The 14,051-nt window shown below is 41.2% G+C and overlaps 1 protein-coding gene across 1 annotated transcript in view; it reads right to left on the reverse strand.

The window, feature by feature from the left end:
• Positions 1-7,685: 7,685 nt before the first annotated feature.
• Positions 7,686-14,051, reverse strand: part of SLC28A3 (solute carrier family 28 member 3) — a 118,817-nt gene continuing 112,451 nt past the window's right edge. Inside the window, exons 15-18 of the mRNA XM_043453802.1 lie at positions 12,130-12,211; positions 11,380-11,478; positions 11,023-11,143; positions 7,686-9,292 (exon numbers count right to left, since the gene is read on the reverse strand). Coding sequence (XP_043309737.1) covers positions 9,166-9,292; positions 11,023-11,143; positions 11,380-11,478; positions 12,130-12,211 — 429 coding nt within the window. The 3' untranslated portion in view covers positions 7,686-9,165. The remainder of the gene's footprint in view (positions 9,293-11,022; positions 11,144-11,379; positions 11,479-12,129; positions 12,212-14,051) is intronic.

Below are 14,051 nucleotides of genomic sequence, written 5' to 3' on the forward strand. Positions count from 1 at the left end.
TGGGAATGATGCAAGGTTTACAGTAAAATTAGGATGAGAAGGAGAGAGAAATGGTAGCCTTGAATTTTTCCAAACATTTTATAGTAAAAAAAGTTTTTTTTCCAACACAGAGCAAACTTAAAATAATTTTGTACTACTTAGATTCTAGTATTATTTGATTTTACTGATTTTATCACATATTATTCACATGTATCACTCTATTCTCCATCAACACATTCTGCCTTTAAAAACTTAATATTCTGACCATGTGTCCTTTCTTTCCTTCCAGTTCTGGTGCTTATTACCCTCCTTTTTGGTCCTTATTCACAGAAAGCCATCATCTTTAACGATTATGACAAAGAACATGACGGTGATAACTACAAAAGTAGCCCTTGGATTGAACATATGGTATATGACAAACAGTACTAGCCACTTTCCTTATCTTCAGTTCAGTCAGTTCAGTCGCTCAGTCATGTCCAACTCTTTGCGACCCCATGAATCACAGCATGCCAGGCCTCCCTGTCCATCACCAACTCCCGGAGTTTACTCAAACTCATGTCCATTGAGTTGGTGATGCTATCCAGCCATCTCATCCTCTGTCATCCCCTTCTCCTCCTGCCCCCAATCCCTACCAGCATCAGGGTCTTTTCCAATGAGTCAACTCTTCGCATGAGGTGGCCAAAGTATTGGAGTTTCAGCTTCCGCATCAGTCCCTCCAATGAACACCTAAGACTGATCTCCTTTAGGATGGACTGGTTGGATCTCCTTGCAGTCCAAGGGACTCTCAAGAGCCTTCTCCAACACCACAGTTCAAAAGCATCAATTTTTCGGCACTCAGCTTTCTTTATAGTCCACCTCTCACATCCATACATGACCACTGGAAAAACCATAGCCTTGACTAGATGGACCTTTGTTGGCAAAGTAATGTTTCTGCTTTTTAATATGCTATCTAGGTTGGTCATTTCTTATCTTACTATCTCATCATTTGTCAGAACGAGGAGGTACAGTTATCTCTCTTCTAATAGAGTCTCGGAGATGAAGTGGCTAAACTAGAATCCAAGCCTGGTCTTACATGCCATTTTCACTTCAGCAGACCAGTTTCAGGAGAATAACAGTCCTAGAAATCTCCTTTCAAACTGGGTTAGTGAGAAGTTCAGTAAAATCACTATCAAGACAATTGCTAATGTCACTTTCTGCATGTAGAGACATCTTTAGTTCAGAGTGTAATAGAAGGACTAATCTTTGAACCATCATTATTGTGAAGCCGCTGGGTATCTGTGTTTCTTCGCAGAGGAGTGAGCTAGGAAATGTTTCCTTTCTCTTTATCATCACTGCTGATATTTATTGAATTCTTCCATGGGCCAAACACCACACATTTATTTAATACTTAAAGCTAATTCTTTGGGGTAGCTGTTATAATCTACAGTTTAGAGATTGTAGGGGTAGGAGAGGATCCTTTCCTCTACCCCTTGGGTTCTGTGGATGGCTTCTCCTGCAAAGGAGTGGCCAAGAGCTAAGGACAGAACTGGTGTATAGCATGGTTGTTTCTGAACCTCTGGAACAGGGAGTTGACTCCCTCTCCCTGCAGACAAGGCACCAAGGCTGCTCTCCTGTGCATCCTGAGGAGACAGGACACGATTCTGGATCCTGCTTTTGCTGGTGAAACTGCTGATCCTCCCCTAACTGGAAGAACAGATCCAGGCCCCAGGACCTAGGCAGTGCTCACCCGTCTCTGCCATCAGCATGCCCTGTATCCAACAGTACCAGTGGGAACCATACTTTTTGATTCTCCATGAACTAGGACTTCTTTCCTCCTGGACTAGCTTTAGGTGGGGTCAGGAATTAGTGCTCAAACTTCCTTTTGTTTTATTCATACTCAGTTAATCTGTGTTGGCAGTACAAAAACCCATTACAAAAATAGAGAAATCACTTTCACTTTCAAATAAGGAACTAGAAAATTAATCTTTAATTGGATGAAGATAACCTGGTGTGTCATTTATCCAGGGTTTTCACAAAGTGGATATCAGTAGTGTATAAAATCCCACACAAGTCCTGACTTGCTATTACATTTCAGTGACCTTCTTGATTGCCAGTGATTGAACTAGTAGGCTGATTTGTACTGGAAATACATTGTCTACTCATAGTTTGATCATTTGACTTTGTCCTGAGTCTTAGCATTAAATAGAAAACATATTGGGAGTTAAAATCTCTATGTGTCTCTAGCATTTTTGTATGTGTTACAAGGAACTAATGAGTTTGTGCAGAGAGTTGAATACAAGAATGTGTATTGCTGATAATCAAGAAAAATGGGAAATATCTGGAATAGTCAACCGTAAGAGATTGGTTAGATTCTGATACAGTGATACAGTGGGATGTATGGCAGCCATTTACAAATGATGATGTAGGAGAATACTTAACAATCAAAAGTGTTTATAATAGCGACTTCCCTGGTGGTCCACTGGAGAAGGCTCCGTGCTTCCAATGCAGCGGGCCAGGGTGCCATCCCTGATCAGGAAACTAGATCCCACATGCCACAACTAAGAGTTTACATGCAGCAATTAAAGATCTTGCATACCCCAACTAAAAAAGATCCCGTGTGCCTCAGTGAAGATGGAAGATCCCATGTGCTGCAACTAAGACCTAGCGCAGCCAAATAAATATTTTTTGAAAAGTGTTCATGATATATTAAGAGGGAAAAGCTGGCCTCAGAATAAATCCTAGTAGTGGTCTCACTTTAAAAGTATTACACACACACCCCCCCCCCCACACACATACACACACACATTGAATGACTATATCCCACAGACTATTAGTACCTGTTATACTTTGTGATGGGATATGGATGTTTTTATTTTCTTCTTCAGGTTATGAATATTTTTCTACAAAAATGCAGCTGATTACTTCTTCAATCAGGCATTTATAAAAGCTTATTATAAGAAGGGGTAGAGAAATAAACTCTTGTCCCTATACAGTTGCAGCAGGCCACCTTAAGGAGTCACTTCTGGAGCCCCAAATCTCATCTCATCCTCTCAGGGCGCCCGAGGCTCTGGCCAGCTTGCTGGGACATTTCTCTCAGTCTCTGACCTGCTCCTTGCTATGGATATCTGGACAATGCCTGTCCTTTTTGGCCAGAGGCACTAGTGAAAAACTGTAACCTGAATGAAATTCTCCTGAAACATATTCCTGTATTAATGGGAAGAGAGAAAAGAGAATATTTAAGAAATTAACTTTATCTTCAGATCATCTAGATGACCACCCCCCCTGCCAATTTTAGATGGAATTTTAATTGAATTCTTTTTGAGTACTTTCGTAGCTTTTGAGAAAAAACTTTTTCGAGAGTCCAGCTGCAGCCTCCTGTGTGCACTTGGCTCTTGTTTGCGAACTCTGAAGTCCGTTGCTATGGAAGCAATACTCAAGTCAGACTGCAACAGGAGGACCTCTCCTGAGTCCCCAAGAACATATTGTTTCCTTCTGTTTGGTTCCTTTTGGCTTAAGTAGATGCAGAAACTCTCACTTTCTGCATAGCCTGTTTTTTATGGCCAGACCTTGATGAGTGGATGGTCAAAGAGAGCAAATCATTCTCAACTATTTGAGATGCCCATCTCAGAAAAGGGCAGGTGGAATTTTGTTGGGTGAATTCTAATGAGAATTTGAGCCTTTGTTTTGCACAGATGCTTTGAAGAACTGGCCACCCTGTCCCATAAATGGGATTAAGTTTATCATGGCTCCTAAGTAACAACATTTTCAGCTGATGGATGCTTCTGTGCCTTGCAAACTACTGGAGCCTAAATCTGTTACGTTTAACCAAAGCTCACCTTAAAGATGCATGGTGCTTTCCTATAATACTTGCAAACTACAAATGTTTCTTACATTTCTTATATATTTTAAATTCATGTTCTCACTTTAGAATTGAGGTTAAATGTTAACATAACTCTTACTTTTATTGGAGACTTAGGAAAACCAAATGATTTTTCTCAGAGTGCAATAGAGTGAGAGCACTGTTACATGCCACGTAGGAGCAGCTAATCAACACTCTCTTCAACCAAGAGTGACCATGTCATGGAGCTGTAGCCTTTCAGTTTGTGACCTGAAGCCAACCATCTTGAAAGTCCCCATGAAGAATGACATATAAGTAAAAATATTCAGCAAGATTATGAAGGAGAGGAAGGATGATAAGGAGCAAAACTCCAGGAATTCTTAGTGGTTCAGTGGTTAGGACTCCATGTTTTCACTGCCCAGGGCCCAGGTTTGAACTCTGGTTAAAGAATTAAGATACTGCAAGCCAAGCGGCATGGCCAAAAAAAAAAAGAAAAGAAAAAAAAAAAAAGGAGCAAACCTCCATGTGGGTAAACCATGCATTCTTCACATTCCGATTTATATATCCGAAGCTTAAGATATCCTGAAACTCCTTAAGAGTGTGCAGAGAAATAGAAATTTCTCTGAAAAACAAATATTCTACAAAAACTAAAACAACCTAAATGCCAGTCAAGAGTAGAAGGGACATATAAATGGTGGTGTAGTTATACAATGGGGGGACAGCAATAAAAACAGAATGACAGACAAATTCATTATGCTGAATGAGAACAAGAGACAAAAGAGCATGTGCTGCATGAATCCATTTATACGATGTTCTAGCTGAACCGTTTATCTGAACTGATCTCTAGTGGAAAGAAAATCTGTCAGGTTTGCCTGGGGATATGGGAGCATGGGGGTGAGGCAGAGAGGACCGGGGAGCTTTCTGAAATGACGAAAATGTGCTCCATCTTGATTGGGGTGATAGTTACATGGGTGTATGTATTCATCAAAACATACACTTAAAAATCTATACATTTATTGCCTATAAATTATACCTTGATGAAGAACAAGTGTATTTTACAGCCTTTCTCTGTGAGGCATTTTTCTAAGTGCTTTAGATGATTTAACTTTATTATCACAAAACTATACAGGAGAATATATGTTTATTTGCACTTTACAAATGGGGAAACTGAGGCACAGAGTGGTTACATAAGTATCTAAGGTAATGGAGCTGGGATTTGAATTAGGGGCAGGATTTTAACAGATTTGAACAGTGATAGTTCGGATACAGAGGTGGACGCTTAGCTGCTGAATCATATTTCATACTTGCCAGCAAGGGCAACCAGCTTGTTATTCCCCACTTCCTATAACAGCTTTTCAAATTTGCTCATATAAGCAGAAAGAATCTGGTGACTTAAGTACACCTATTCACATTGGGCATTGGGGCATTTTAATGATTCCATTTAGCTTCATGGGAGACAACCCCTGAATTGTAGACTGGCCTTGCCAATTATCATGAAGACCAGTTGCCTGAACTTTGTTCTCTAATCATTGTCCAGTACAGTTTATTATAAGATATGCAAAACCATGTGCTTGATGTTGCCAAGAAATAGAAGATGAAAGTAATTCTGGCGTGAAGATTTGAAAGAAGACTCATTCACCCCAGTTTGATAGTTATAACTTACTGTATAGGTTATTATATGCTGAGAAAAATGAAGTGACACCAGTGTTCACTGTAGCTGACTGTGAGGAATGAGACTGAGGTAGGAGGAAGATTTCTAATTTCTCGGTTATATGCTGGCATATCATTTGCAATTTTTATTCTAAATATGCATTCTGGATGAGCTATTTTAAAAAGTTTTTTAACAGTGATTGAATTAACTATCCCTGCTTATGTGAAGGTTAGTCCTTTTGTATTAATCATACATTGAAAAAACATGTACTGACTGTCTACTAGACGCCAGGTACTAGTACTGGAGATATCTAGGAATTAGTAGTCTATCTAGTGGGTCAGACAGACATATGAGTGAATAATTATGAAATGAGGTGTGTACTCTGAAGTTGAAGGAACTTAGATCAGACCAGGGAACATTGCCGCAATTCTTCTTTTAGCTATGTGCCTTTGTTTAGTCGCTCAGTCATGTTCGACTTTTTGTGACCCCGTGGACTGTAGCCCACCAGGCTCCTCTGTCCATGGAATTTTCCAGGCAGGAATACTGGAGTGGATTGCCATTCCTACTCTAGGGGATCTTTGTGACCCAGGGATTGAACCTGTGTCTCTTGTGTCTTCTGCAGTGGCAGATGGAATCTTTACCACTGAGCCACCTGGGAAGCCCCTATTAGCTATAGTAATCTACAGATTACTATATCATAGGTAGCTCTACATGACTTCAAGGTGGGGGTGGGCTGGGGCATGCAAGGAAATGAGACATTTCTGAGTGACTTAGGATTCTACAGTCCTCCTATTTTGTGAGTATTATTGGAAGCATGCCCAGTACATGGAAGATATGGAGCTGATTTTGCATGTAAACGTGACTTGCAAGACATTGGTTATTTCCTAATCTTGGTTTCTCATACTAACGTGGTTGGGGAATTCCCTGGGGGTCCAGTGGTTAGAACTCCATGCTTTCACTGCAGTGGACCTGGGTTCAATCCCTGGTCAGGGAACAAAGATCCTGCAGGCCCAAGATATGGTCGAAAAAAGAAAAAAAAAAAAAGTGGTTGGCAGTTGCCAGAGAACTAAATTGCAAGATTGTTATTTGAGTGCTTTTCTCTGTTCCATGGCTATGGAATGTATCCCTTATTTCAGTCACTGTCTTCCTATTTTGTGAAAGGTAGAGTGAGTAGGGGAGCTGGCTTGATGCAGATCTATTGTTTACTTTCTAGAGTCCCTTGAAATAGAAATGCCAAGTGGCCCACTAATGACCAGGGTAGGAAGAACTCCCTCTACGTCCGGGGGCAGTCACAGGGCCTTTGTCATATAAAGGAAAATACACTCATCATCATGAACGCCTGTTGTCTTTAGAGTCAGAAGAAGAATGGACAATGGTACACTTTTCTTCCTGCTTTAGTTTAAATGAAAAGTTCTTTTTATTAACAGATTGTAAAACGTGGCACAAGTGGTAAATAATCCACCTACCAATACAAGAGATGCAAGCAATGCTTTGATCCCTGAGTTGGAAAGACCTCCTGGAGAAGGAAATGGCAACCTACTCCTGTATTCTTACTTGGAAAATTCCATGGACAGAGGAGCCTGGTGAGCTACAGTCCATGGGGTTGCAAAGAGACACAACTGAGCACACACACGTGCACACACAGGTTGTAAAAAGTTAAGTTATTTTTAGGACAATTAGCACCACATGGTGCACCTGTACCAAGCCTGTCTTCTTTAATCCCGTGCTCCTGCCTGTTTAAAATGTGAGTGAGTGCTTCTGCATCCCCTGCTCCTGTAGCTTCAGTCTAGTTTAATCCTTCCTGCAACACTGCTGTCCTTCAAAACCTTCTTTATAATCATTCTTGATTTTGGAATTGTTCTGTAATTGGAAGTCAGCCTCACTGGGCATGTGCATGTCTTAAGCTCTTCACAATGGCCTACCAGCCCAATTAAACTACAGAAACATGAGAACAATTAGGTGGGGGTGTTTGCAAAATCAATGCATGTTAGTAATCTGTGTAGTTATAGAGACCTCACTCAGACCTAACTCCTTGGATGTGCTGATTTTATCAATGGAAAGAAAAATAAAAGAAAAATTTCCATATTTCATGACTCTAGTCTATTCTTAGCTGTGAGACTAAGGCTTCTGTGGTGTCAGAGAACTTGTTTGTAACCACAGCTTCTGGATCTGAGAGAGAAATGCCACTTCTGACCTCTTCTCTATTTGCAAATCAATGGAAAATAAGGAGAATAAGAAGCAGTGAACGTCCCTCTTTACTGAGATTAGGAAACATTCATATCTGGACTCATAATACTGTATTTGAGAAAGGACTTTCAGGTTAATGAAAACTATATCCGTGTGAAGATAGAAAGAAGGGTAGAAACTTCAGATTCCAGGCACAGATAAGACAGAATGCAGAATTCTTCATTTCACAGCCTTGGCTTGAAACAAGGTCAGAGTGCATAGACTGACAGCAACGTTCTGTGAGCACTGGGTGACCTTAGGTGGCAGCCAAGGAAACACAAGGACACTCCATCTTTGCCATTTCAGAAGACTATGGGTGGGTGGAGGATATACTATGAGGAATAAATAGTCCTCTAGCATCTATGTCTGCCAAAGAAGAGTGAAGACATCACTGTCTACCAAAACCTTCAACTGAGTGGCTTTACTGGGAAAAGGGAAACTCCCACCTCTCCCAGAGCCACTCACAAAGTTCACAGAGTATTGATAAGATTTCTGGCGGCAGCAAGCCTCAAGTGCTCACCAGCTCATTTGCCTGATCCTTACCCCCTTACTATCTATTCTCATCACATGACTCAGAAATAATATCTCCCTCCTTCAGTACTAGTCCATTAACAATAATTTGAGTGTGGTACTGGAAAGAGACTGGAGTGAATAGGATGGAGAGAAAGGGGTATGTGTGTAATATTGCCACTTTTTTATTAAAAATGAATATTAATTCTTGAATTTGAAAAGGGGAAAACTAACTCTCAGGAATAAAACAGAGTAGAAAAATGCAAAGAGTTAAATAGAGATAAAAGAGTGAGAGAGAAAAATAATAGTCATAGTAAACAGAGGAGAACCAACATATGAATAATTGGAATCCCTCACACACTGTGCCATGGGGCTTTCATGAAGGCTGACACCAGAACATAGAGAACAGAGGGAAAGGACATGTGAATACCATTTATGTTCCCACTTCATCACCACTGCACATACACACACCCCACACATACAAATCAACTATTTACACATGGATTTAAAAAAATTACTCTTGTGTATGGACAAAAATGAAAACACAAATACATTACTTAAGGTATTCCAAAACCTTTCTCACTTTCTTTCTTTTGGGTGAAGCCCCTTTAATCCAGTCATTAGTGTTTGTGTTTCCTCATAAAATGTGGTCTTTATGCCATGAAGATCATTAGTGATGAACGTTTCACTAAAAAGCATCTTTGCATCGTCTCCAGAATCTCCTTCTGAGATAGGAAGCATTTTTGGAGACAACATGTCACTTTGGGACACCAAGATGAGTAATTCTCAGTGGTGGGGAGGCGAAGAACAGGGAGGAGGAAGATGCTATAGATGTGAAGCATTCACTCATGTTTTTCTTCTTTAAAGCTGAAACTCCATGACAGAAGTATCCATCTGTGGAAATAGCTTGTTTCTCCCCCCTCTCCTCAAAGCAGAAAATTCAGCACCTGTACTTAGAGTTCCGTTGGAGGAGTGGCTGGACTCAGAGTACATTAGGAATCCAACTGCAGTTCAGTGTTGGTGGATTCAGCAAGTTGCAGCAGTTCTTCAAAGAATATAGGCTATGGTTTCCGGTTGGGATGACCTCACCAGGACCCTTGACAACAGTGCTGGAGCAAAAGAAAATAAAACGGTTAGTTGAGACTTCAAAAGACAGAAATGGAAGATGACACATGAGAAATAGCACAGGGTAGGAAGCTGACTTCTTCCCTCACATTCCAGTCAGTATTACTGTTCGTCACTCAGTCGTGTCCGACTCTGTAATCCCATGAACTGTAGCCCACCAGGCTCCTCTGTCTATGGAGTTCTGCAGGCAAGAACACTGGAGTGAATTGCGATGCCCTTTTCCGGGAAATCTTTCCAACCCGGGGATCGAACCTGGGTCTGCCCCATTGCAGGCAGATTCTTTGCCATCTGAGCCACCAGGGAAGCCTAACATTCTGGTTAGGGTGGGTTAAGGACAAAGTAGTTTTTACTCTTAAATCCTTTTTGGCCTGAAAGACTCCTCTTATTTCCTCTAGAGTAAACAAATAAAGGACAGAATCAATCTTTATAAAACACTTGCACATGGGGCTTCCCTGGCGGCTCAGTGGAAAGGAATCCTCCTGCCAATGCAGGAGACATAGGTTTGATCCCTGGGCTGGGAGAATCCTGCGTGCTGCGGACCAGCTAACCCCATACACCACAACTACTGAGTCTGTGCTCTAGAGCCTAGGAGCCTCAACTACTGAAGCCCACGTGCCCTAGAGTTGATGCTCTGCAATAAGAGAGGCCACTGAAATGAGAAGCCCATGCACTGCACCTGGAGAGTCGCCCCTGCTCACTGCAACTGGAGAAAGGCCCATGCCACAGCCAAAGTCCAGGATAGCCAAACATAAATAAATAAAAAAACCCCAAACTTGCACCTTAAGAAGGGCAGATGGAGTGGTGATACTGATTTTGAAGATAGAAACTGTACAGGATTGGGGGGCTGGCATGAGTCACTGATGGCCCCTCATCCATTGAGGCTCATCACTATCATGCTGTCAGGGTAGCCTGCATTGCTCGATACTCTTGAAAGGGAGTTGGTACCTAGTAACTAGTACTAGGGTCTTAGATAAGGGTCTGGGCTCTGTGGGCAGAAAGACTCAAATTTTCTTGGCTATTTCTATCTTACTCTTGCTTGTAGTCATTTTGCTTTAGTAAGTGACATAGTTTCTCCAAGCCCTGATTTTATCTAATGTTTAAAAAAACAATAGTGCTCAACTTATATGGTGGTTGCAAGGTTTAACTGAGCTAATTCATACAAAGTGCCTCATTCACAGCTGGGGGCATATTAAAATGTTTGAGCAGCATTGGTTAGTGTTATGGTTTCTAGTCTTCATTGAGAAAAGTCAAGATGAAAGGTGTTTTGGGATCCCCTGGTGGTCCAGTGGTTTAGAATCCACCTACCAACATACGGGACATGGGTTCAGTCCCTAGTCCAGGAAGATTCCACATGCTGTGGAGCAACTAAGCCTGTATGCCACAACTACTGAGCCTACACTCTAGAATCTAGTATGCCTCAACTACAGAAGCCTAGGTACCTAAAGCCCATGATCCACAGTGAGAAGTCACTGCAGTGAGAAGCCCATGCACCACAATGCCACAACAAAGAGTAGCCCCTGCTGGCTGCACCTGGAGAAAGCCCACACTCAGCAACAAAGAACCAGTATAGTCATAAATAAACAAAAAGATGAAAGGTGGTTAGAACTACCACACAAACTCTTATATTAAGAGTTATGAAGTTATAATAAGTGGATGGTCTTTTTTTTTATCATTAATGATGACTATAAAGAAGTTATCATCACAAGTACAATACCTGCTCAGTAGACCCTGGCAACAAGATACGACGTTGGTTGTATTTCTAACTAAGCTGGAGTTGAAGGCATTCTCCAAAATGTGGTGGCAGTTGATGTCTACAGGGGTGTTGGTAAGTATGCCTAGAAGTGGAACAGAGTGCCATTTATTTAATTAATGATGTCACTGAACTCTTCTTCTATTCTTGGCTTCTGCACCATGCTCCACACATTTCACATCACAGTATGCTTAGGAGCAACTCTGCCTCTCAGCTCTCTAGAGCAGCTTGTGCTGTGTATGTAGGAGGTGGGCACTGTCCCCCCAAAGTTGCCATCCCGTGAGCGCAGGGAGACAGGACACAAACAACACAACATAATACCTGCGATGCAGGCCGTCAGGAAGCAGGCGATGGTCCCCGCAATCAGCGCTCTCATTGCTCCTGCGGTGATGTCACGCTTTCTTGAAGGAGCCATGGAACCTGGGGAACGTGGAAGAAAGTATGAAAGGTTAATGTTGAGGATATTGATTAAAATTCCAAATTCCCTGCCTCTGAGAGTTCTAGGGCTGGAGTCTCCAGTCAGCTGACTTTTCTTTTCTTTTTTTAAACTGAGTGGGAAAATTCAAGATTCAAGAGCTAAGTGATGAGCTTCACATCCAGAGAAGTTTCTCTGGTGTAGGAGACCTCACAGTGTGTTGAGGGCATGGCAAGGCAAATGGATTGCAAGGAGGGATCCAAATATCTGCAACTCATCTCTCACCATTCCCTTCTTTGCCTATGGTGGCACAGAATTAATTAATCACAGCATTTTCCCATTGAACTTCCACTGGCCCTCAGAATCCTTCTCCAGGTGGTCATTAAAAATCTATTGGAATTGGCATGCAAAGTGAAATGTATTTGTCATATTTGAGTGGAGTAATAATATCTGTTCATTTGAGCAAATTCTTCCTGATGTTAGCCAGGACGCACATAGGAAAACTACATTGCAGAGCGGGGGAAAAAACAGACCCCAAAGAATTTACCACAGTTGCAGTGTCTCTCTTTCTAACACAGATAATGATACAGAGCAACATGGAGATCAGAAGCACGTTTACACTATATCTGTTGGTGAAGAATATTCTTTTCACTTACTGAGTCCACCGATCACTATTCCCAGGGAACCAAAATTGGCAAAGCCACAGAGAGCATAAGTGGAGATTGCTTCAGAACGCATCTGGAAATAAGCATAAACACACAGATGTATACATGTTGTGATCTAGTTTAGTAAATCTGATATCCTAACTGGGCTTCCAATTCTGACTATGAAATCACTATCGACGGATAAATGTACAGTGTATGGTGTCAAACATCTGTTGTTTTTTCCATCTGCCCTTGAATTTTGAGGAAGAGAAAGGGGCTGTGTGGGTTCAGAGACTTCATGAAGTTCTTAGATTGGTAGTCTTGTCCTCTACAAATGCTATCTTCTGCTCAATGATAACTTTTATATTGTGTCAGGCAAAGTATTAGCTGCTGATGATACAAAGTTGGTTCCAGAAAATACTCACATTACATTTATTTGACAGACGACTTATTCAGAATGTATAAAGAAATGCTATAACTCATTAAGAAGACAAGCATCCAATTAAAAAATAGATAAAAAGATTTCATGAAAGATATGCAAGTGGCCAACATAAGCATAGGAGAAGATGTTTGACATCAATTGTCACAAGGAAAATGAAAATTAAATGAAAACAATGATATCATTGTGAAGTCGCTCAGTTGTGTCCAACTCTTCATGACCCTATGGACTGTAGTCTACCAGGCTCCTCCGTCCATGGAATTTTCCAGGCAAGAGTACTGGAGTGGGTAAAATGGCAAAATGGCAAAAAAGATGGACAACATGAAGTGTGGGCAAGGATGTGGAGCAATTGGAATTCTTATACACTGTTCAGTTCAGTTCAGTTCAGTCACTCAGTCGTGTCTGACTTTTTGCGACCCCATGAATTGCAGCACGCCAGGCCTCCCTGTCCAGCACCAGCTCCCAGAGTTTACTCAAACTCATGTCCATCGAATCAGTGATGCCACCCAACCATCTCATCCTCTGTCGTCCCCTTCTCCTCCTGCCCCCAATCCCTCCCAGCATCAGGGTCTTTTCCAATGAGTCAACTCTTCGCATGAGGTGGCCAAAGTATTGGAATTTCAGCTTCAGCATCAGTCCTTCCAATGTTAGTGGGAATGTAAAGCAACACAGCCTGTTCGTAAAATATGAACATACCTAGCAGTTTTTTTTGAAATCAAATTAACATAACAGCCTGTATGATTACTAATACCACTCCTAGGAATGTTCCCAGGAGAAATAAAGACGTATACCTACAAGGAGATTGTACATGAGTATTTCTAGCAACTTTATTCACAATAGCCCCAAGCTGGAAACAGCTCAAATGTCCTTCAATAGCCAAATGGATAAATAAAGTGTGGATATCCATAAAATAGGATACTACTCTGCAATAGAAAGGAAAAAGCTAACACATGCAATAACATGAATCCTGAATCCATTTATATGAAGTTCTAGAATAAGCAAAAATTATCTGTAGTGAGAGAAAGATCACTGGTTTCCTGGGACTGGGTTGGGGTGGGATGAGGTGTTGTTGACAACTGGCCAAGGGAAGTTTTCTAAGTGTGGTGGAAATGTTCATTATCTTGATTGTGGGCATGGTTACAAAGGTGACAGATTTATCAAAATATACTTAGGAGTACATCTACCTAAAGAAACAAAAGACCTATATATAGAAAAGTATAAAACACTGATGAAAGAAATCAAAGAGGACACAAACAGATGGAGAAACATACCGTGTTCATGGATTGGAAGAATCAATATTGTCAAAATGGCTATACTACCCAAAGCAATCTATAGAATCAATGCAATCCCTATCAAGCTACCAACGGTATTTTTCACAGAACTAGACCAAAGAATTTCACAATTTGTATGGAAATACAAAAAACCTCGAATAGCCAAAGTATCTTGAGAAAGAAGAATGGAACTGGAGGAATCAACCTGCCTGACTTCAGACTCT

This window comes from Cervus canadensis, chromosome 30 (assembly GCF_019320065.1).
Source record: "Cervus canadensis isolate Bull #8, Minnesota chromosome 30, ASM1932006v1, whole genome shotgun sequence".
NCBI lineage: Eukaryota > Metazoa > Chordata > Mammalia > Artiodactyla > Cervidae > Cervus > Cervus canadensis.